The sequence below is a fragment of the Dermacentor variabilis genome, chromosome 1 (genome assembly GCF_050947875.1).
Source record: "Dermacentor variabilis isolate Ectoservices chromosome 1, ASM5094787v1, whole genome shotgun sequence".
Lineage (NCBI taxonomy): Eukaryota > Metazoa > Arthropoda > Arachnida > Ixodida > Ixodidae > Dermacentor > Dermacentor variabilis.
The window spans coordinates 209,698,845-209,724,070 of record NC_134568.1 but is presented as its reverse complement, the minus strand read 5'-3'; the positions used below and the strand labels follow the sequence as shown (position 1 = coordinate 209,724,070).

Genomic DNA, 25,226 nt, shown 5'->3' with positions numbered 1-25,226 from the left:
ACAATGTATTATACCTAATCACGTGTTTGAATTAATGTATTTATTACAAGGGCAACGAAACCATCGATCATTACGATTACCATGTTGGCTGCACATGAACGGAGGAAAATATTGTGAGGAGTAATTTCCTCCTCGGTTAGCAAACTCGGCCTGCACAAGCTACTAGCTGATTCATATCCAGCACGCCGTTGTTTCTAAACATGAACGAAGAGTCAGAACTTGTTTTTATGGCCTCGAATCGGACTCCCTGAAGAATACTCTTGCGAGAATTCGCTTTTCTTTCATCGGTGCCGCTGAGATGGGCACGAGCCCTTGCGTGCGCCGTTTTGTGCAGCTGTCCGGTGCTCCTGCTCACCCATTTGAACTCGCACATGAGTTACCAAGCGCCAATGGGGCACCGCGCTGTCAGCCACGTGTCAAACAATATCAGATGAATATTTCTACCGCTAATTGCTGGATGGTGCTACGTGAAGCCATGGCGAAAAACTTTCAGAGCGGACGTCGCTATCTTCTGTTCATCAAGGTCCTCCGTCTGACCGCTCCCTTTTTTTTTCTTGTTCTTTCTTTTTCACATAGTCTTGTCTCATGCGTTATCCCATCACTAGCGTATTTATTGTTGCGGGAAGACCAATAAACGGCCAATATTTTAATATGAAGATTATTATTCATAATAATGATTACTATAATTGAAACAAATAAATAAATCATCTATCTATCTATCTATCTATCTATCTATCTATCTATCTATCTATCTATCTATCTATCTATCTATCTATCTATCTATCTATCTATCTATCTATCTATCTATCTATCTATCTATCTATCTATCTATCTATGTGACGTCGGCGCGTATAGAAACTGCCTCGCTCAATGTCAACAATATAGCAAAACATTCTACTGCGAATGGAACCACTTTTGCTTTGCAACTATATTGCCTATCTTACACGTGAATGTTTTCTTCATTTTCTTAATAAGCTACTTCAATTAAGTAATTATGAAAAATTTATTAAACACTTAATCACCAAATGAGTCATTTGAATACCACAAAGCGATTCCAGAAAGGCAGGAATTGAGGCAATCTAGCTCTGACGTAATTCTTTCGTAGGACACGAATGTGTCCTGCGAGAGTGTTCTACGACACATTACGGTGTCGTAGGGACACCGTAATGGAACAACGGAACTGCACGTCACCAGCTGCGCCTTGAGTGCTGTGTTCGCTGAAAGAGAAAAGTGCGGCACTATACAGCGCCTCACATTTTCTTAAAGCGATGCAGAACCCCCCCCCCCCCCCCCCCCCGCAAGGTGAGACTAGAAAACAACAATTTACTTTGGCTAAACCGAGGGAGCAAATTCGTAAGCTGCTTGAAAACCACAGTCCTACTGAATGACCGCGCAACTCATTCAGCACAAGTTATCTGCCTCGTGCTTTCGTTCCGGAACTGAGACCTCTGCGCACCACCCGCGGTTTTTTTTCTGCGGCACAATCATTCGAAACCGGTCATCATTTTCAAGGGGTCGTTCTTCCTCGGGGCTTCCATAACTGCTCCTATCGAGCCGTCTATCGTAACAAAAACGGCTACCCGACAATTCCCGTACATCCTCCCCGCAGCCCGAACATCGCATCGTACACGGCACACTTTCCAAGTGGGCCGCCCTAGAGTGCGCACTGCTGCCTTTCCGCGTCATTCTTTCACCATGCTACCGCAGGGTGGAACAGCCTGACCCACCGAATTGCCGACATCACTTGCCCTTCCGCGTTTATGGAGTGGGCTACTGCACACTTTTCGCAATGAAACTGGGGCTTATGTTTAACGTACTTAATTGCTCGTGTGCTTGTAGTTGGTACTATTTGGGTCTGTGTATTTTTGTTTTATTTATTTAACACTTGCCTAACGTATCTTCCTTGCCCATGTGCTCAATTATGTATTATGCTAATTAAGTACTGATGTATTCCCATCTGTTACTGATGTATTCATATCCCATTAAGGGATCGTTAAGGTATTAAAGTGAAGTAAACATTCGAATAGTGAATTCTCGCATTGAATACGATTTGAATAGCAAAACGATATTCGATTCGTATAAGAAATTTTGAATATTCGCCCATCCCTCGTGCTCGGGCTCAGTGCGAGAAAAACTCAATTTGTGGCCCTTCACTATAGAGGGTGATCATATTTAAGTTCTATGGAGTTTTAAATATCGCCCATGGCAGGTAACGTAATTCCTTTCGCTGAGATGGATTATTCGTACAGACGGACATTACTGGTGCGCGAAATCGAAACACATGTTCAATTAATTAGCAACAATTGACTCATTAACTTTTAATTAATTAATTTAGAGCACACATTGGAATGAACGATTTGTAGGCTGTGACATTGCAAGATGCATCCACTTGAACTGCATTTCCAAGATTACACGTTTCCAGATATTGTTTTCCAAAGCGGTAGACGAAATACAATGGCGTTCCAGTTACTTTTGCGCTTCAGTGCATGAAAGTACGGTTTGTTAAAAAAAACAATAAGTGGACCAACAGGGCATTTTTATGGTGAGTTTGACTGCGCATATCTTCAAACTGGCGCCATTTTGGAAATTCATTCCAAGTAGATACGTCTGACAATCTCACCAGTTACAATTCGTAAATTGCAATATGTGCCGTAGTGTGATAAATTATGAAGTTAATTATTGATTTTTGTTAATTAATTGAATGTATGTTTCGATTTTTAGCGCAAGTAATGTCCGCCTTTCTGAACAATCCAACTCAAGGACTAGAATTACGGTAGCTTTAACAGGCAATCTTTAAAAATTGCATGAAACTTAAACATGATCACCCTGTATATCAAGGTAGTCTATCAAAGCATATGATCAGCATTCTCACGCGTGTGTACCTGACACGGAGTTTCTTAAGTTTTCCGTTATTTAACTTGAACCTATTGCGTCGTTTCTTGTACGCAATCTTTCTGAAAGGTCGGTACGCTCAACAATGGCTTCTGTGCGCCGAAGTACACCTCTGCAAATTGTTTTCTTGTATTTTTCTTAGTAAGCATGAAATTATTGTGAGTTTCATTCGCTCAACTGGGATGCTCTAATTTGTATCCTCTATGGAACCTGGTATACCACGGCGACCACATTCTCACTAATGCTCCCAGATGCGACAGCTGATACCTTAGAGTAACTTGTACTCGTGTGGGGTAACGTGGCCGTACCTAGAGCGTGCTTAAAATTTGTTTTGTGACTGCTTACGACTTTCTGGCTCACGAGCAAAGTGTACTCCAAGCTGACGTGTCCGCCGCGTGTAGACAGCTGAGTCAGTGGTTCACTTCACGCTAATGAATTATCGCACATAATCTTCCGGTATTTCGTTGCTGCTTCAACAACGCCGATTTTCACGAAGGCCCGTATTCGCAAAGCAGTTTGTAGAGCGCTTCTTAAGGAATGGGGCCACCCAATAGTGATAACAAGCGCAAATTAGCGAATGCGACCAGTTACTGTGAAAGAGTTATTACGAGTGAAAACTTGGTAAATTTGTGCCTGTAGGTTCTTTGAAAAAATTAGAAACACGAAAAGGAAGGTTATAATTCCGATAAAGGCTATCCCATTTTAAAAGTGATGGTCACTATGTAATAGTAGAAGGGTATACGGCTAACAGCACCTGTTGTTTCCATTTGTTATTTCTTAAATCACGCGGACATTTAGCTAGGGCAACCTGCACACACACCTAGGCCCCTATTCAAGAAAATGCGCTTACGACAGAAGTGCTCGTAAGAGCAGACACCAGCCAATGATAATGTTGCACATATTATTGCCGAAGGCAGCCAGCCAATAAGAAAAAAAAAAGAATATACCACCGAAAAGCTTTGTGAATTCGGCTCCTAATTTGTCCAGATGCCGCTAGCGGGTGCTGCGAGATATAATTCCCAAAGGCCTTTGGTACATTGTCCAATGTCCCCACACTTCTCTGTTCGCCTTAGACATTTATCTACACATTTACTTTCGCCTCTGGCCACAAAACAGTCCGGGTGTCCGCAGTCCTCCGCGTTGCGGTGCCCGCAGTTGATCTTCTTTTGCTTCTCTCCACTCGTTTGTTATCGCTTGTGTTTCGTAAAAATAAAAGGTCCAATTAATCGCCATCTGTTATAACTGAAAAGCTCGGAGCTCGGCTCATTCGTTTGTATTGGAGCATGCTCTCGTGAAGCGTCGGTAAATATTCCGTTGAATCCCTTCTTCGGATATTGTATACTGCACATTCTTAAAGCGTCTCACCAATACGGGACCTCTCCCAAGCTGACACGAACGTCTTGGAGGGTCAGTAATATTTAACTGAATACCTACACGCGCCTCTTTAAGACACGTTCAACGATGAAACGCTGGCAGAGGTCAACGCCCGTATTCACAAAGCAGCTCGTGCAGTGTAGTTGTTGTTAAGAACACGCGCCGCCGCGTGGTGTCAGTTATCATTTTTATCAATGAAAGCAGCCGGCGAATGACAAATAGTCCTCGCTGATTAAAAGCTTCGCAAATTCTGCCCCAGGTGTGATCGTGGAGGTGTGATCGTGTGATCGTGGGGCCTTCATGCTTGTCCGCGGTAAATATAGTCAGGGCACTTAGGCGACCACTCGCTCCCACTTGTGGCGTATGTGAAGTATACGCTTGTGAAATGCAAGCGCTGATCCACTATCGCTACCACAGTCTCGATGTGCCATACAGTAACATATTCCGCTTTCGCGCATATCCCTGCGCTTTCTAGAATGCTCGCTGCCATACGTTCATCGATATGAACCATTCCGTTACATTCAGATTTCGTGCGTTCAGTGCAGAGGTTCCCCCATAGGCGTCCCACAAACCAAGTTCAGCAAGCACACTATTGCTGCTACAAAACGCTTGAAAAAAAAAAGAACATCTCGTTCACTATTCTGCAGAAATTTAAGGAGCAAGATACACGAGAGACAGAAAATTGCCTCGCAGCCAAACGCTTGAGTCCTACAAATGATAACTGCAAACTCAACGTTTTTTCCATAGCGATAATCCGCAGCTCAAGAAAAAGCTTTAGCTCGCGGAAAACAGCGAATGGCATGGATGGGATCCAATGTTTTGTAATCCATGTCGTCCACCAGTATTTAAAACATATTACCATTATCCAGAACAACTAGTGCCGGTTGCCTATTAAAATGATAAATTGAGTCACTTTAGAAGACTTAACCGTATTTAGGTGCAAGGCTACCCTTCCAGCCGTCTTTTTATATTTCAAAGCCTGATATATATATATATATATATATATATATATATATATATATACACGCCCACCGAGACGGGATACATTTCAAAACTGACGCTCCTGACGAACGAAAATTGCATACACTGCGTAACCAGTTTGCATTAAAATATAATACACACATTCGTTGTAACGATTTGTGACGTGAAAATTTACACTCGCAAATTTGTCACCAACGCTAGTTCACGAGTTTTCATGTCCGGCAACTTCGTCACGGTCTCGCGCGCGTCGTGTTCGAAATCGGGACGTGTAGTATAAGCGTTTCAAACTATATCTCTAAAGACAATGAGATTGGTTTAGGAAGATAAGGCTTTGTACATACATCGCCTAAAGTCTCTGTGAAGTAATGGGATGCTGGAAATCAGAGGGAGCATTTAGAACAGTCCCAATTAATTTCTAAGCGAAGTCAGCATGTCATTGAGCATAACCTCGTGGATGCAGATCGGCTCTATACCGAAGGCAAGGTGCGCGTGCCCCACGGCGCCGAGACTCCTGACGCTCAGTAATCGTCCCTAAGAGACTGAATTTAGACAAAAGTTTTGCGACGCGTTTCCTTGCAAGCGACCGCGACAGCCGTGTCCCGAGGACGATCGTCTCAGGCGTTAGTCGTCGAGATGCGCTGAGCACATGCGAGGAAAGAACGAGCGGCCGCCATCTTGCTTTCTCTCACTGTGTCGCCTCAGTTCGTGCATCCTGCGTTTGCTTTGCGCCCTGGTCACGATTGATCGGCTGCTGTAACCCACTGGGAGTTGCTGAAACCTGCAAAGGGGTCTTGATTTTGCTCTGTTTTTTTTTTCTCTAAGGTTGCCAACTGATGGTCAAGCTTTAGCCGCAGTACATGTGCGAAGAGAAAATGTTGGAGCATATGTTCACTGAAATTGTAAATCACACCTCCATGTTCTTCTCACGATTGGGTATACGCGGTACTCGTTTTATGCGACGGAGGTCGAACGCCGGCGAGGAGTGGGCTTCTGCCAATATCTGCTGTGTGGTTGTGCTGCGCGTGCGTGCGCCCGCGTGGGCTTGTGTGAGTTAACAAAAAAAGAAAGGTCGCATGTTTATGTTTAAACAGCCAAATTTTCCAACTCCTTTTTGTTGGAAATGACAAAAAGCCTTTATCAAAGACATAGCATAACGCGGTTCTTTAAATCGTAGGGGTTTAAATCGTAAGAGACATATCCAGCGAAGACGCGATCTATTACATCGTATCTGACGAGGCGTGGTGGGGGAGACGTGTAGTATGAACCAACCATTTTAAATGCGAGTCCCATATAATTGCCAATAATAATTCAAATGAGTCGTGTTTAGGTGATGAGATTTCAGGGACCGCCATTTTATAACAATCCATTGCGTTTTACGTTCTTTTAGACTTATTCAATGGCTATTAAGGGTTACGGACTGGATTCCAAGGCAAGTGAAGCGTAGCAGGGGGCGGCACAAAGTTAGGTGGGCGGATGACATTAAGAAGTTTGCAGGGACAACATGGCCACAATTAGTACATGACCGGGGTAGTTGGAGAAGTATGAGAGAGGCCTTTGCCCTGCAGGGGGCGTAACCAGGCTGATGATAAAGATGATGAATACGCCCCCATGCCACCATTACAGCTCACATTCGTCACTACCACCCGACGCATTTAACTATTTCAGCACCGCTGTCGTACCGGTACGTTTCCGTCTTTCTGCCCAGCCATGTTCCTGTTGTCATTCTTTTTGCCAAATAGGAATGTGAAGACCGCACAAAAAAGAAAGCATTTGCCCTTATCGGTGCCATTGTTTTTTTTTATTTCTGCACAACCAAAAATAAACAATTGTGGTCGTTTTTGTATCCGAGAGAGAAACCTGACATTGGTGTTGCGCCACCTATGAAAAAACCCTACATTGAAAGGGTTAAGAAGAAGGAAATTAAATGAAATGTTATGAAAAACTGGAACAATATTTCATCATTCAGATCATTTCCGGCTTTAAACATTGACAAAGCAATTCCCTGATGTTTATTGTTTTGCAAATTTTGTGGCGATGTCTGTAAATTGCACTATTCTATAATTTGCACTCCTTAAGAGGAAGCTTTAGCTCAGGGGCTCCCTTCTAAATATCTGGGAAAGAAGAAATAGTTTTTCTCGGCAACCGCTGCACCCAATTTGAGGAGGTTGTTGGCATTTAAAAGAAAAATTTAAAGTTTAGTTACTGTCGGAAGCGGATTTTTTATTAAGGTCGGTGATTTTTAACAAACATTTCTGAAAGTCGCAAAATTTTAGAATAGAAAACTATCAAGTTGATAACTTGATACCACGTACAGCCTTTCGCAAAGATAGGTCCACCTATCGAAACGTTGCCAGCCTTCCTAAGGCATCTAATTCTTGTACATTTAACATCAATGCAAAATACAAATACAAAATAAAAACTCTGTAACACGGCACTGATAAACATCACAATTCTGTAAATTGGATCTTTTAGTACACGTAAGCCGACAACAGGGACGTGTCGTACCTGGCTCTAAAATACGCTGCTAATATGTGAGTAGGACTTTTGCAAACTCCTATAAACATGCAACAAATTTACGTAATATATAAATTACTTTGTCAAATTTGTTGGCTTCGGATGTTTTAACGAATTCAATCTTACAGAACTGCGATATCTGTTCTTGGTGCCGAGTTAGGGATTTGTAAACTACGTGCTCCTACTTTTTTTCGAACGTACCAATTTTCGGCAATTTCTTGTAAAAAAGATACTGTCACTATATATCGAATTCAACTTTCTCGCTCAAATGCAACAAATTTCTTTTTTACAGGCCGATGGGTTATCTCAGAAAAGCATTTCTGTGCTCTGCGTGTATCTGAATAGGAAGCACCGGTGTTGGGCCCGAGCTTTCTCTGAAGAGATAACGGCCGCATTCTGTAATTCGCGGTCTCCGCATGTCGCCGCGCACGGCCGCTTCGCACGCTGCGAGAGGCGCACGTTGAAACCAGTGTCTTCGACCCTTGGTGCTTCGCATCAGGGGATCACCAGGCAGGGCTGCGCATGCCTGAGCCCAGACGTGCGCGCACGTTAAAACAGGCACGCCATGCATGCAGCTGGTAAGGCGCCGTTTAAGAGGGGACGGCCCGGTGGTGAAGGCACCGCTGGCGATGCAGCAACTTCCGTGATGATAACGATGCGACCAGGCAGCGAGGCGACGTACTGCGTTTGTAGGCTACCCGTGGATGAGAACTGCCTTACTCCTGTTCTCTAAACCATGACGAACACGAAGCTCTGCCGGGTGATTCACGGGGGCGAAACCAATCCTGCCTTCCTCTTCGTCAACAGCTCACGCTGGCATCGTGCTGGTTTAACCTGTTCGCTGGAGGGACTGGCGCCAGGTTTCGATAGTTAATTGCATGTGCGTTGTCAATCTAAAATTGTATCGATTCAGCGCCTGTCGTTGTTAGACGAAAGCGGGACGTGTTCGTCGGCGATGCTTAGGCACATGGGTGCGCCGAGTTATGTAGCGAGATTTTGCACAACTTAGTTTATCACGTTTGAACGCCCAGAACTTGCCGAGGTGGCTCCGTGGCTATGGTATTGTGCTTCTGAGCAGGAGGTCACGGGTTCGTCTGATGCATGTCACATGACCCCAGGTGGTCAAAAAGAATCCGGAGACGACGGCGTCCCTCATAAGCCGCTCTGCAGTATCGGGACGTTATAATTGAACCACAATTTAATTTTAATTTCCTTCGTCTTCGAGGTCTTTCACTGTTGGGCACTAGATAGCCTGCAGTACTAAATCCTGGTTGCGCAGCAGCCGTATTTCTAGCAAGATAGAATGCCAAAAGGTTAGTGCGCTGGTGTTTAGGCGAGCGCTTGAAAACCCAGGCGGGCAAAAAATAACACCCAACCGCTGCAGTTCCTTATATGCCACTAAGGCAGTGTTGGGAGGTTCAACTCTAATAAGCATTATTTCTGAGGTGTTTGACCGTTACAAATTAAATTTTCTGATTTGCAGGATACGCCTTGCGAACAATTGAACCAAATGTCTTCACTTCTGATGTAAGCAAACGAAAACTTGGGCTTTCCAAACTGATTCAAAATCTTATGCCGAAACAGCAGTTCTTAAAGCACACCGATGGCACGCACGGCAACGTGCGTCTTGTACGACGATCGACAGCTAAACACACGCGTCTATAGGCGTGTAATGTAAGAATCGAGGTGTGTAGGCCATGTCCAGCCACAATTATAGGCTTCGAAGGAGAGTATCGACGGTACGCCGAGCCTATACGTTGACCGAGCATCGCCAGAAGCGGGTCAATTCTATACAGCGATGATGTCTTCGTGCGCTCATTGAACCACGCGGCCACGCGCAAACTTTTCCGCAAACTCTACACACACCCGCAGCTCGAAAACAGTCTCCTTCGAGAAGCGCCGGCAGCGTCTTCATGCGCCATTAATGCATCGTTGACGCACAAAAACAAGAGTAATTACGTATGAAGCTCTAACATGCCACGTAACAAAAATAAACAAACAAAAATAAATAGCGCGGATACTTTAAGTGCTTATGGGAACGTCCAACAATTTTTTTACGGGTTGCTCGTTCATGTTTATTTCCATCATGAGCTCGTTCTTCCGTCAGCTATATCCCATTTCTAATGGGGCTACCGTTTTTTACGAGTTTCCCCGACTTTGCCCTACCACTCTCCAGCTCTTTCCTCAGCTTCTTATTGTGACCTTCCTCTTAGGTCAACCTCGTTTGCTTTTGCCAGTGGAGCCAATCGTCATTGATTTCTTGCCGATGTAGCTTTCGTCTGTTTCCAAAACTCGTCCTCAACCCCTGTCTTCTTCATTGAAGCTTCGCCGCAATGTCCCAGACTCCTACCATTCCTCGACTACAGTTGTGATCTCTGTACTTGCTTGTCACTGGACAAAGCTCTCTCAGCATCCCCATTTCAGCCACGTTCACTTTGAGAATAATACATTTCTCATTAGAATCGTTTGATTTTTTCACAGAGTTGCTAGTTCGTGTCGTAAATCAGTCCATTCCACTTGGTTCGCGTTGTAGGTCATGAACTCTGTTTTGCTTCTACTGTTACTTAAGATACTTTTCTCTAAAGACTTTCGCCGGCAGTCGAACTCCGATTCAGTAATTTCTTTCAATTTTGCATAGAGTAGAATGCACTCTGCACAGAGAATGTTGGAAGGTGCTTCGTTAAAATACTCCATGAGAACCTTCAGCGCGATGTTAAACAAGAAGCACCAAACCTCGGTGCATCCTATCGGCTACGCCGAAGCTTCCAGTATCTTCTAGGCCGGTGTGAACCCGTGAACTGGCTTCCTTGTACGTTTCCTTGATCAGCCGGACACACTTCTCCTGGGTGTTCTTTTTTCGATGCACCTCCGGACATGTCTTGGCTCTGTGTCACACGCTTTCTGCGGGTCAAGGAACACAGCGTAGACGCTTCAGGGACCCCAGTGGCTCACTGTGGCGCGTATTGGAGACAGAGAAATTAGACAGCAGTTTCCCTGCCCGCAGCATAGGATCTCTGTGTAGAAATCGATTTATTTATTTATTTACTTAAATGAAACTAAATAGAAAACCTTTTGTCACCATATGATTGCGACGGCTACTCCATTTTGCTCAGTTATAAAATAAGAAGGCTAAAGCGAAAATATATATGCATTGTTGCTAATAGTAACTTGGGAAAAAAAGAAAAGAAGTTAGGGAATTTTCCACAGGAAGTTACAGTCGAACAAAAGTCTGCGGATGTTGGAAGCCGCACGAATCAGTCACGCAGAATACACGCTGCTGAGTGTCACTGTTCGTCACATAAACGCTCAATGCGCTCACGGCTAATGCGATGCGTGGCATTTAATGGCTGCAGACCGCCTTGGCTCATAAAACGGCATCGAGTTCTTGTTCGAGGCGGTGGGTTTAGGACGCTCTAGGAGGGGTTGGTAGAAATCCTCGCCGCCGTGGCCGCACGAAAGTGACGTAGAGGACACACGCCTATAGTTCGAAATAGGAGGTGCCCTCTGTAAGCGCTTTGTGTACGTGGAATATGCAAATTTACTGGTGAAGATACCTACTCACTACTACACTACCTACTACTACGCTAGCTGTCTTTCTTTCTATAGACTATATAGATAAAGAAAAAAGAATCGCCCGCGGCAAACAGCTCTCTTCCACCACTTGAAATGGAATACAGGAATTGATGCGGACGTTACGTTGATGACAAATGCGCGATGGCGAAGCGGCGTATGAAAGCTACAGGCAGAATAGGCAATGACAGCTCCTTTCATTATGCAAACATCTTTTTTCTCTGTCCAATGTCCTTGCTCGGTTCCTCCGTAAAGAATCTAATGATTTTTCAGGCTGAAGTCTGCATCAAAGCGCTCTTGTCAAAATGTGCATTTCGCTTGTTGCGCAGGAAGCCACTATAGGTCTCATGAAGCCATGTGCACTGCCCCAGAGAATTCAGACTTCGACTTACCGCCGTTTCCTTTTTTTTTTCCTTTGCTTTCGCCGTATTTCCTTTTCTTCTCCGGAGTACCGTAAAAGATTTGAAAGCGTGCCTATCTTTGAACTATTCTAATGTGTGGAAATCGCAGAACTTCAACAGACTTTATTTTTCTCGGTGTTTGGGGTGTCAGGGTGTAATCCCGCAGTTATTTTCACTCGGCCCCATCATATTTTTTCTGTAAGCGTTGAATTCGTTTCGAAAATTTTCGTCGAATGATTTGGTCGACGAAATTTGGTCATCCTATTTTCCCCGTACAAGGTACAGCCAAGTGGACATCTGTCCGGTTGACCTTCATGTCATGTTTTTCATTCTCTTTAAAATAAATAAATAAATAAATAAATTTTATGTTGAGGCATCTTCGAAAATAAGGTGAAGCCGTTGCTGCTAGGACATCCTGCCGCCTCGAAGCGTCCTGAGGAATGTGGTTCGTATAAGGTGCCGCTGTGCGGCCTATAGCTCCAGAGAGAGAGAGAGAGAGAGAAAGGCAAAGGAAAGACAGGGAGGTTAACCAGAGATTATCTCCGGTTGGCTACCCTGTACTGGGGGAGGGGCAAGGGGATGCAATAGATGAGGAAGAAAGAAGTATAAAAAAAGGGGAAAAAAACCTAAGCACACACACACGCACGTACACACGAACTATTTCTATGGGCACTGTCACGCTCCAACTCCAACTCAGCTCCAACTAAACAACGAAGTGACCTGGCACTTTTCTTGTGTACTCCTGTGGGGCTACTACTGATAAGGCTATGGCGCATGCGTACAGACATCCGTATCAATTTACCTGCTTAGGTCCGTTTACAATGCAGTTATATTTGTGCACATGCAGATGTTTTCTATCTTGGCATTTTCTACTCCCTCACGGTCCCTCTATAGGTCAGCTTTGCGATCCTCCTACTTGCGAAAATAAAAAGTAATAAAAAAAAACACGAGCTTTTTTTTTTCTTTAGAAGAACCCGTTGCTTTGTCTCTCCGTCCCTCTCTTTGCCTTTTCGCATTTATGCAATAATCCTCTTGCCCTAGCGCTCTGCACTCGTACTACGATTGTCGCGGTAAACATCTCATATTTTTTTCTTCCGTACATTCGTATACACTGGTGCTACTTATTTTTCCATCGTATTGGTCGCGAGCGAATTTCGAAAATTGCCCCGGAAGCTACTAACTGAAGACTGGTCAGTCGAACGGCATGTGGCAGTTAAGCTGCATGGCTCATTTCCCGCGCAATAAATAAATAAATAAATAAGAATAAAAAATTTTAAAGAAAGTAGAAAAAGAAGAAGGCTGAAGAGCCGCACTGGCTACTTTTATTTTCTTTAAGTGAAAAACTGAACTTCACTTCCTTGCACATTTCGGAAGAAATTCAGCGATAGCATTCACGTTGTCGTGAGCCCACAAGAGATACGCGTAATTAGGCGTCATATTCGCTCCAAATAACGGTTTTTACCATTGTGTTTCAAACTTACCAAATATATGTCTAAAGTCATTTTACACGAAGTTTCTCGTGAAGCAACAGTATTTGCCATATATGGGGTGAATTATTTTTAAGTTTTCCGGAATTTAAAAGATCGCCTGTTGCAGATAACAAATCCTAGACCTGCAGCTAGATTATTCAGAGAGGCAGACATTACCCGCACAAGAAATTGAAACACATCTTCAACTAATTCAAAAATTCACTAATTGAATTCTTAAGTAACCACGTTACGGCAGATATCGCAATTTACAAATTGTAGCTGATGAGTTTGCAAGGCGTCCACTTAGAATGAATTGCCAGAGTGACACCAGTTTGGAGATATGGGTCATCAAACTAGTCTTAAAAATGCACTGTTGTTGCACTTACCTTTTCTTTTTTTAGCAAAGCGCGCTTTTGTGCATTGAAGCACAAAACTCGCTGTGTTCCCATGTGTTCCAAAGCCCATGTGTTCCGTCCGACACTTTAGGATTTCATATCTCGAAACTGATGTCACCCCGGAAATTAATTAAACTTAATTAGTTAAATTAGTTAACTCACCGGCTACAATTCGTAAACTCCAATACGTGCCGTAAAGTGATTCATTAAGAAGTTAATTACTGCTTTTTTTTCTCTTAATTGCTAGAATATGTGTTTCGATTTCTCGTGCAAGCAACGAACGCGTCTCTTCGAATAATTCAGCCCAAGGACAAGAACTGTGGTATCTGTACACCACAGGCGAGTTTTCAAAAATTCGGAAAGCTTAAAGACGATCGCCACGTGTATACACAGTGTGCGCACCCGCTGTCTCACCGACCCTGCCGGCGTCACGCACGCTTTGCTTGCCATCTCCTCGCATGCAGCGCTCGCCTTCCGAGTCCCCTCTTCTGCCGAGCCTGCCTTGTGCGACCCGCTTCTCCGTTTGCTCGTCCGTGTTTCCGGGCAGGCTCCTCTTGTCGTGCGCGCACTACTTTGACAACAGGACACTTCAGCCCTCCTGTCTGCATCGCACGTGGAGAAAAACGAGGCCTCGAGCGACTTACTTCGCGAATCAATTGTTCGGCAGGTAACCCGTGCTTTGGAAGCGCATAACGGCAGCCGCTGTAGTTCACAGCGAGCCGCACCCCGCTCGGTAACAAACGTACGCAGTTGTCCGGTGGCGCGAGATGGTTGCAATGCCTTCATCGTCATCATCATTGCCATGCATGTCATCGCTGCGAATGAGCGCGTTCGACCCTATACAGAATTCGTCCACATAGCCCGTGCTGCTTCCCGCTCCTTTGTGGTACGTTATGGCTAATTTCGCTGTTGTGTCGAGGCCAACTGCCCAATGACTAGCTAAGTTGAAAGCAATACTGTACTTCCGCCTCTTTCCTCTGAGTGTTCTTTCCACAACCTGGCTTACGTAATTACGACTGTTTGACAGCCTGAGGATGCTGTGTGTGCGTTTGTCTTCTTTGTTTTTTTTTTCAGTGCGCTTGAGGCTGCACGTGCAGTCGTGGGTAGAACTGCATGTAGCCTGCGAGATACTGTTCTGACACAGTACAAGCCCTTCAAAATTGTACGCTTCTTTGGACTCTTATTTTGTACATCTGACGACTTTCAGTCCCTCCGCCCTACTCCTTATTCCTTTAAGAAAATAAAACATGCTGTATTAGCGCAGGATTGATGCTGTCAGGCTGAATTGACAGCGATTACGAATCGTTCAAAGCGCCTGCGGACAGATAATCCGAACTTCGTTACATGGATAGGTGCAAAACCTGTCTTTCACTGCTTCGCAGGTTCCTCTGTCGCGCGCGATATAATTAGCGATATAATCGTAAGACATTAGCAAAGAATTAAAACAGACCAAATCAATGAGCGCAGCGACCCCTCTCCTCATATTTGAACCCAGTTGTCGACCATAGACGATGGTTGCTGACGCGAGCTCAGTTTTGCCATTCCGCGACGCACAAGATCGTAGTTTATTTAAGGACTTACATTGTTACTGCAAGTTACACTGTGCTGCAAATGCTACTGTGCTGTCCAGTGACGGCATGCGGTGACAGTGACCGACTGTGATTGTATGTCTATGGTCCTTTCTTTATCTCTGCTTTGCTATCACTTTACCTCCCCCTCCCCTCTCTCCCAAGCGTAGGGTAGAAAAACTGGATCTTCCCATCTCGTTAACCTCCCTGCCTTTGCCCTTTTTTTCTGTCTCTCTCTCTACACTGTTACGGAATTTCTCTGAGGTTAACGATGTAATGCTTTCCTATAGCAGCCTCTAACTTTAACTTCCTTGCTGTCACAGCGGCTCAGTATCTGTGGCGTCCCGCCGGGGCACAACGTCGCGGGCGCGTGTCCCGGTCGTATTCCGACGATGACGAACTGTAGAAACGGGGTGTCAAAATTAACCCGATGCCTTCCATTGTACGACGTCTCTCATATATCCATCTTGTTACTTGGAAACGTTAACCGCGTGAATAAATCAATTTAATTATTTTTTGCTTCATATTCGTCAATATAGCAAAAGATGTCTGTTACTATATGGCACGCACGCCGCATGAGTTGTCAGCACAAATTCAAATGGGCTCTCCAACGGCGTTAGTACTGTATAGGGTTATAAGAAAGAAGAGAGATATAAAGTGCGTGATCTTGCGAAGCATGCAGGACGATAATAAAAAAAAACACAGTAGTCACGAGGCGCCCGATCCCCTCCGTTCGCGTCTTTTCTGCGGAAAATAATGCCTTCCTGATTCGTTTCGAATATGCGCAAGCTTTTTAAGGCTTGCGGAGACGGTTCGCGCCTCGGCAAGAATGCGGAACCCGGACGCTAACAAACACTCGGGTTTTCGTTAGAGAGTGGGGAGGTCGAAAGCAACGCGTGCTTTCCGGCATAACAGTTTATCGAGAAGTGGAGCTACGCGGAGCGCCTCTGTTCCGCGAGCAACGCGCGAAAAAGAAAGAGAGTCGCGGGAGTCGTGTTTTACAAAATGACGGGCGAAGAACGACAACAAAAAAGGGACGGGGAAGACGAAGAGTGCCGTGTCCTTTCCTCCTTCTGACGCGGCAATTAAGCGCCTGCCCAGCGAGAGAGCCACGCGCGCTGCAGCCACGATGATGAGCGGAGGCAGAAGCAACATCAAAAGACTCTCGTACACACAAACACGCACCGGCACCGCTCGGCGGACTCTTCTTCCCCGCGTGTACACGCATGCCCACGCGGGAGTGACGTGCGGGCACACCCGGTGTGTTCGGTGCCTTCTATTTCGGCGCGCCGGCGGGTCGGCTCTTTCCCTTTCTGTTACAGTTTTCTCTAGGTCAGTTCCCGGCCGGAGGAGCTTCCTCCTCCCGCTATATAAGCGCCGCTCGTCCCCCCGCCGTGTGCCAGTCGCTTCTGCCGGGTCCCCGCCGCAAGCGATAGTAGCAGCGCAGTGCGCGGCGCGCGTGCAGTCCGTCGTCCCCTCCGAAGTGTTCTCGAGGCCCTCGCCGAAGGTCAGCCACTCGCCGGCCAGTGTTGTTTATCGGCGCACCGCTTGACACCGACTAAGACCATCATGAGAGGCGTGGTGAGTGGGAACCTGTCCTCCGGCCGCTCGTTCCGGCATAGCGGACCTTCCGGCCGCGCTCGTGCATCTTCGGCGGACGCTCCCCGTGGCGCGTGAGAGGAAACAAATGAACCGTTTGTCCGGCCTTTGACGTCTTCGTATATATATTTGTTTATCTGCCGCGTAGTGAAGGCATTGAAGAGTGCGCTTAGCCTGTTCAAAAGCAAACAGGTTGTGTTTACACGCAAACCAGCACGCGAATGACTGTTCAGCCATGAACAGAGAGGACGCCCTTCCCGGCTACTTCTGTTTTCTACGTGTGTCGTGTGTTGTGCTTCCATCACGCAATCAATCCCCGCCAACTATCCGACCAGTAAACAATGCTTCGTGAGGACGCTTTGAGCATCGCGGTTCCGGTGGTACAAAGCCGTTGCTTGATTATATTCGAAAGAGTTGGCCTCGAGCCATGCTAGAAAAAAAAAAAGGTGTAACAAAAACCATGCCGCTCAGCACAGTGCAGATATTGCGGCAACACTTTTGCTAAGTGGTCGACGGTAAGTCGATGGTTGTAGTTTGCCACTGCACTGGGCCTCAGTGTGGCTTTTTCAGGCATCCTGAGCATGATGGTGCGTGTACCAGGACAAAGCCAAATGAAACGTCAAGCGTTTGCCGCAGCTAGAGAAACAAGGCACTTACGACACGTTCCTTGGTCTGTCGCTCGCGGCCAATATAGAAAAGGCGGACACGTACCTTTCCTAAAAAAAAATAATAAGTAATTACTGCAAGTGATGGTTGACCAACTTAGATGAGTCCTTCGAGTAGAACAGGCGCCTTCTGGTTGCTGAACGGCTCACCGTGAGAAGCTCAAAGTGGAATCCATTCAAATCACAGAGGATTAGAATCAGACAGAGCGGAAGGTAGTTCAGGGACGTTAACACCATCCCACAAGGGAATCGTGTAGAGATATTGATCTTCACGTTTCTGTAATAACGCTTTTTCTGCTGTCAATATCTAAGCGAAACTTCCCGTCTCTGCGGGAACAACACCGATGCTTTTCAGCTTATACGATATAGGATTAACTGACAGAGAACTGCGTGAGTTGAATCTTGGGCCGGTACATTCACTGAACGACAGCCCGCGCATTGAAAGCAGCGGTCCAATGTGAAACTCTCACGCTTTTGCATAATAATTTTCTTCGGTTACGCCGAAATTGACATCAGGCTTTGCTCTTGAGGTAAAATGGTGGCTTTGGATGAAGTCAAGCTAACTGGCGCTAAACATCACTGCGGTGTAAACTTGGCATTCACAACAAAGGATTTGCTGGAAATTCTACCGAAACTGCATTGCTGCACTGCCCTTATACAGGAGCGTACAGACAAAATATATATGTTAAAGGAATAACGAAGGACAGGACAAATGTGAACTCAAAACAACAAGCGAAACGCATTCGTGACATTATTGCCGAAGTGTGTCATTGCTGCTTTAGCGGTGTTCGAGCGGGTCTTTGTGATGGTGCGCGATGAGGAAGAATGATCAAGGGATACGATGAGCTAAGCCGTGCAAACAGGCAGCTCAGCCTTAATTTTCGGCTCTCATCTTTCGGATGTATGATTGCTGAATTTAGCAATAATTAACTGTTTGTGAAGACCGACACGCGTGTTTATGTATAAAAGTTATGCCCCTGTAGTCAACCCTGAATTTCCCTTCTTCTTGTTAACCCCGCCGAGAGGACTCAGTGGCAATGGCGTTCTGCTTCTCAGCACAAGGTCGACGGATTGGTTCCCGGCCATGGCTGCCACATTTCAGTGGAGGGGGAGGGGGCGGAAGATGCAAAAACACTCGTGTGATATATGTGGACGGTCAAACTACAGGTGGTCAAAATTAATCCGGAGCCATCTACTGCGGTGTCCCTCAGAACCCGCCGTGCAGTTTGGGGACGTTAAACTACGCAATTTAATCTTTTTTTTTAGCAAGGGAGATTGCGCCCTTGAGGATCAGGAGCTGAATTCACAAAGCTTGTCGTTGGTAAGTGCTCTTTGCCATTGGCTGACCCCCTCCGATAATAAAATGGCCAGCATCAGGATTGGCTGGAATTTTCTCTTGAGAACAATTATTTCTTGCGTAAGATCTTTTTGTGAATACGGGGCGCGAATGCAGCATGTGTGCAAAGAAACATGCTTAATGCAAAACGAATTCCTTCTGCACAGGCGTGCTGGTTTTCTTTTTTTCTTTTAATTCTGGGGTTTACCTGCCAAAACCACGATGTGATTGTGAGGCACGCTCAGGCGTGGTGATAACGGATTGCGATGATATCGCTTGAACTCTCAAGAAATTTCGCCTACCTTATTCAAGAACCTAATTAGATAGGCGGTGAGTTTTAGCGACTGTCTGATAGCCAATAATAAAAAAGAGAGGCTTTATTACTTAATAAGGTAGTAAGCGCATGTCGCTCGCAAATAGAGTAATAGTAGTAGTTTCTATGAGAGGCCATTCTCAGACATCATGACAAATCTCAGTGCATTTATCGATTAAACTTCTGACAATTCGATCAACTCTCAAAACTGCACTGTTCTGCTGTGCGCAGCCTTTTCTGACCTCGGCTTCGTCCACAGAAAGCTGCAGTTTTGCCGAATAATGTAAAATGTGCCTGACAGCTCCTCGTGTTACAGCAGTCATTCCATGACCGATTACTGCATATATGTAGCAGCAAACGAAAAAGCACACAGAGGATAACAATTCGGCAGAGACACTCGAGACTGCTTACGTGTTGGAATGCGAAAGCATTATAGTCGCTTTGGTGCAATGTTTTCTTCAGCCCGTTCCTTGACCGCGTAAGTTCTCGCCTGCGTTTTAACTGCGCCTCCGTAAGGCCAAATGAAAACGCGCCAAGCGTCTCAAGAGGCTTGATTGCTGGCGAGTGGTTCCTAACTCGAAAAACCGCACAGCGGCATTCAATTGGACATTTTTATTTTTTATTTCGTACACTCATTTTCTGTACTGATGACCTGGTGCAACCTCCTACCCATTGGCTGCGCCGTCACAAGCCAAACGACACACGTTCTAGGCCACAGGTTTAGTCACCCAGATGATGATGATAATGATGATGGACAGTTTTAGTTGGGCGTCCGCAGCAGCTCTGCGTACGCAGCAAAGCAGCAAACCTGCAGAGGCGTCAGTGCGCATGCGCAGTACGCAAGCACGCACGGCATCTTGCGTGCGCCCGCAGCTTTTCAAAAGCTGCGTAGCATCCGCTGCAGGCTCAGCGGGCTTCGCAGGACGTTCTCGCGTGTCCACGAGAGCGCATTTTTCGATATTGCTCTTGCCGAAGATATGACTCCGGCTTGTGGTTTGACTTCGTGGCGGCTGATGCCATAGAATAAAGAACCCTGGTACTGGCTACAAAGTTTCAGAAGGCGGCATATGGCGGCGCTGAGTAGCACGTGCACTGCCGGCTCCTGCGCGTACAAGTCAGCAGTCCCCTCCTCAACTTACACGTCCGGCCAGCTATTGCCGTCTCGTGCGCGCACGCTCCGCTACGCACGCACCAGCTCGCGCGCTGCGTACGTGGCTGGTTGCGGACGGCCAACTAAAACTGCCTTATAACTTTATAGTTCCGTCAGATAAGGAGGCCCCATACCCCTCGTCACCGGCACACAGGCATAGGGGAGGAGGGCTGGGACCTTCGCGATTAGAAGCAAGCAAAGAGGTCTTGACTCTTCGCGGCTTCTTCCGCCAGCTGGACGGCTTGTTGCTGTGGGGTAGGGTCCTCGCTCAGCCAGATGGCTTCGACGTGACGTGCGCAATGATACACGCACTAGGCACACATTTAGTCAACCAGAACCGCGGAGCCGCCGTGGCGTCGGGGTAGCGTGCCCGTCTGGCATCCCGGAGGCCCGGTTTCGTTTCCCACCCAGACCGAAATTTACCTAATATTTTTTTCAAGGGCATTAATTTACTCTGTTTACAGGAACCTCCCTCAGAAACCTGACATCGATTCGATGTTGTTTTACTCTTTCCCGTCGGCCATTTTCGGTACCATCATTCGGTCAAGCCGCCGACTACAAACGCCGGATTCTCGCGTAATGGGATATATAATGCTTTTGCATTAATAATCTGAGTAACTGTGCGTTGTCACGGCTTCTCTCGGAGAACGGTATGATGGATACACTGTAAAAAATGTACTAAAGCGCGGCAATTATCTTGACAGCGCTGTTTCCCGGCGTTTAACCGTCAAAAATACGGCAGAATGTCATTTTTAAGTTGTACACCACAGCGTACTGCACTCGGCAGCCAATTGAATCGTGTTGTCACAAGCTATTTCTTTCTCTTTTTTTTTCTTCTTTTCACGTTCTATTCGTGGCGCTCTTCGTTTTACTTTGTTGACGGCGACAAAAACGTCTAGTCGGAATGGCGCCAATGGCTTGAGGAGAATGATAAAAAACATGACCATTTAAGTGATGGCTGGTATTTACAGTGTACTTCAGGCATTCTTGGTTCGCAGCCGAATATAAAACCCGTGAACATGTGTTCCAAAGGAGGGCAGACTTTGTTAACGTCTTTTAAAGGAAAATTCCAAGCGTCTAAGAGCAATAACAGCATGGTTTTGTGATAAGCAAAAAAAAGAAAATGCGCAATTCGTAGGTGACCATTTTGTGTATAAAGGCCCAAGCGCCATCATTCCTGAGTAAACGTTTTGTCGTCATGTAGTTAGTATCCGAAAAAGTGATAAATTACCTGAAAAATATGTCTTCCGTGTTAAAACACGTGTGACAACCTTTCCGTGCATGCACAATTAACATATTTAAAAAGCAACAATGAGCCATTCCTTGTCTGCGTAAAGTGACAAGCTCTACTTTCTGCAAAATTTGCACCTAATAGCTTATCGCTTTGATGGGTCAGCTTATTTATTGGCATTTGTAGTATCAAATAAAGAAATCATTCTAATGGCATTTTTACAACAGCATGTCTCGATCATCAATTTCAGCAAGAAGATTCGTGGCCTATTTACTTATCTTTCTTTTATTTCTATGGTGGCTTGCAACAAAGCATAATGTTTGATACGTGGTATACCATGACGCGGTAAGGCCTGCGTTATGCATTGATTAAGGTAATCTCTTGCGGTATGTGTTCTGTGATATATTAGCTGGACGTGGCACTGTAGCTGAGGCAGAAGGAGACGGGAGTTTTCGGCTTGCAAGGCTGGACAATTCCATAATCACACTGGACAAGCAGTGGCGAACAACTGCTTCTATTACCGGATGAGGACACTTTGGGCATGTTGCATTCAGTGGAAAGTGCTGCCAGGTCCAAGTACAAGTACGGGCCGATCCAAGGGCCACCCCATCCCATCACCTCCTAGGTACATCCTCCGCCCTGTTATGATGGCATTGTAGGGAGGAGACACATGGCGGTATCATAACGCGTACATCATGCCCGAGGGAATTTTACAGCGAATGGGTTCCTTTGGCTACTGTCTTTCATGGTTGGGTCACGTGTCTCGTGGGAGGGAAAGGGCAGCGTGCGAGAGGGGGAGGTCGAAGTAAAGCCCCTTAACCTTCGTAAAGTACTGCCACGCTTTGAAGAATGCCGCCTCCTCCTCGCGCGCTCTGGTCGAGGCCAACGCCGCGTCGCTATTGGCCTAATAGCATCACGTGGGCCCTCGCGCCGTGCATCAGCGCCATTTTTGCTCGAGAAGCGTCCTCGGAGAGACGAGGAGCGCATGATGGCACCGTTGCTACGCTCGAGCAGTGTAGGCGGCGCCACGGTCGAGGAGGGAGCGTAAAGGAGAGGAGAAACGAGGAGGAGTGAAGGCGGAGGAGGAGAGTGTCACTACTTTACGAAGTTTAAGGGGCTTTAGGTCGAAGGAGAGAGCACTCGCACTCATTGGTTCTCACCGCGCGCTCGCTCAATGGCCCGCGCCAGCGCCTCCGTCACGACTGACGTCTCTCCCGGAAAAGCCAGAGCCGGCGTTGTCGGTGAGGAATAGGGATGTGACGCGCTTTCATCGACGAATGCCAGACCTAGTACGTGCTCTCGCGCGCGAGCTTTGTGGCGGTCAGTGGCGGCGCTATGTCGCGTTTTTCCGCCGCCTGTGCTAACGGCGTTGCGGGGTGCGTTCGTTGGTGTAGCCCGCTGCTCGTATCTTGTGGAGAAACGCCGCTTCGTCCTACGATACGCTGCGCAGAATGCCGAAGAAAAAGCACGTCTTGTACTGCAAGTGAAAGTGTACAGCGATGCGTAACGGCTGGTGACCACAGATGAAACCGTGTGCAGTGCTATGAAATGACGTCCTCCCACCGTTTGGTAGCGCAGCAGCACGCTCATAGACGTGGAAGATAGTACCTCATACTGAGGTGAAGTTGAGGTGCTCACTGTCGATATCTTCCGTTGCAGGTTTGTTTGTTGTGAAGTTAGTGAAACTCTCAAAGAGGCATTGACTAGGGCTGGTTGTTGATAAGGTCCCGTTGAAAGTGCGCATGTAGCTCTGAGACAGCCGGAGTAAGTCGGTTTAATTCTTTATTTGCGTAACATTGGATATGTTCTAAATGAAACTCTTGCAGCAGTCAGTACGTAGTAGCTAGCGGCTAAATGATGAATAAAAGTGATGAAGAGTTGAAATCAAGCAGCAACAGCACATAGGTGTATGCTTCCATACTTTATGCAATAATTTGTCTAAAGAACAAGTCGTAATCAATAAAAGGGTCCGTCCAATTGCACTGATCATTGTAACAGCGATAGTTTACCGGGTTCATAGAAGTATAAGCTTTCCACATGGATGAAGATACCGTAAGGCATATTTCTCATGTAATAATAATAATAATAATAATAATAATAATAATAATAATAATAATAATAATTTATTTGCCGTGCGCAGGAATGACCATGAGGTCTTAGTGCTGGCGCATGCAAAAATACAAAAAGACACAAAATAAAAAGAAACGGCAGGAGAATATAAGTAAAAAAACAACGAAGAAAAAAGAACAATCTTGAAAAGAAGGTTGTACATACAACAACGCGCAAGGTGAATATAAAAGAAAAAGGAGGAGAAGGGCAGTTGAACAATATGTGAAACTATGACACAGCAACGCAAAGCTCCGAAAAGAACAATGACAGATTTATGAAAAAGAGCGAGATCATGAAACTAAGCGTTTTAAAGACTCAGTATTCTGAGGTAGATTGGGTGTTGGTGATGACAGGCCGGAACATGGAAAGGTCTATGTTCTCTGGTAATCTTGCGCGGGATACGAAACATGATACAACTGGGAAGTTCGGGGCACGTGAGAATACCTTGAAGGAGTTGGAAAAGAAACGGAAGGTCAGCGCGATTACGTCGGCAGCGAAGTAAGGACAATGACAAATCACCGTCCAAGCTCTCCGCACAGATAGTGAACCAGCGAAGCTGAAACGTGCAGTCCCGGTGTTTATTAAAATTAAATTACATTATGGGGTTTTATGTGCCAAAACCACGATCTGATTAAGAGGCACGCCGTAGTGGGGGACTCCGGAAATTTTGACCACCTGGGGTTCTTTAACGTGCACCTAAATTTAAGTACACGGGTGTTTTCGCATTTCGCCCCATCTAAATGCGGCCGCCATAGCCGGGATTCGATCCCGCGACATCGTGCCAGTGTTTATCACTGGGTTAATCTCGACGGTTCATTAAACGACAGCTTGGTAGGCTGCCGGACCCTCGGTACGCAGTTGCTGCTTGAGCTCAGCTGCACGAGCCCGTTCTTCTGCCCAGGCTGCAGCATCGGCACGGTGTAGACGAGCTCGTTCCCGGTTCTGCTCGCGGCGTTGCTGATCGAAAGCTGCCTGTTCCTCGGGAGTACGTATGACGCATGGCCTACCCATTTCGGTGCCGGAGAGAAACTGCTCTGTGCGCCCTCAGCTGCCACGGAAAGCAACGACGTCACTCCTGGCGCAGCCAATCGCACGCCTCTCTCTTTTTTTCGCACACGCGCATGGGGTTGCGCCGGAGGAGTTTTCGGCGTACAGGCGACAGACAGACAGACGGTTGGACGGACGAATTGGCTAGCCATATACAGCCTCGCTGTAATAATCCAACAGTGCTAGAACAAGGACCAGTGCCGTGTTAGCAAAGCGGCGGGGATATATGCTTAGAAACGTTTTCTGGGCCCGATCTGTAATGTCACTGTTGGTTCTAGAAATGCCATTCCGGACGACAGACGCGGATTAGAGTTTAGGAAATCAGAACTCTTCCAGAATGCTGTAAGAAAATTGAATTCTTTCAATAGGCTGCAAACAGGGCCAAGAGAGCACATGCATACCCCGCATTGCAACGCGTTTAGTGTGAGCTGAAAAGTCCAAGGTTGTATAAAAATGCACACCGAGATCATTGATCTCACAGACCTTGCACAATGGTACAGAATCTACAGAATAAGAAATAGAAATGCTTGCGTTTTTCGCGTGAAGGTCATGACTTTGGCCTTAACAGCATTCAATGTGAGTATATTATCTTTTCACTGCTTATAATAAGAA

The 25,226-nt window shown here is 46.1% G+C and overlaps 1 protein-coding gene across 1 annotated transcript in view; it reads left to right on the top strand.

The window, feature by feature from the left end:
• The first annotated feature begins 16,496 nt into the window (after window positions 1–16,496).
• Window positions 16,497–25,226, top strand: part of LOC142572850 (uncharacterized) — a 29,626-nt gene continuing 20,896 nt past the window's right edge. The window contains exon 1 of the mRNA XM_075682252.1: window positions 16,497–16,745. Within this exon, the coding sequence (XP_075538367.1) occupies window positions 16,734–16,745 (12 nt within the window). The 5' untranslated portion in view covers window positions 16,497–16,733. The remainder of the gene's footprint in view (window positions 16,746–25,226) is intronic.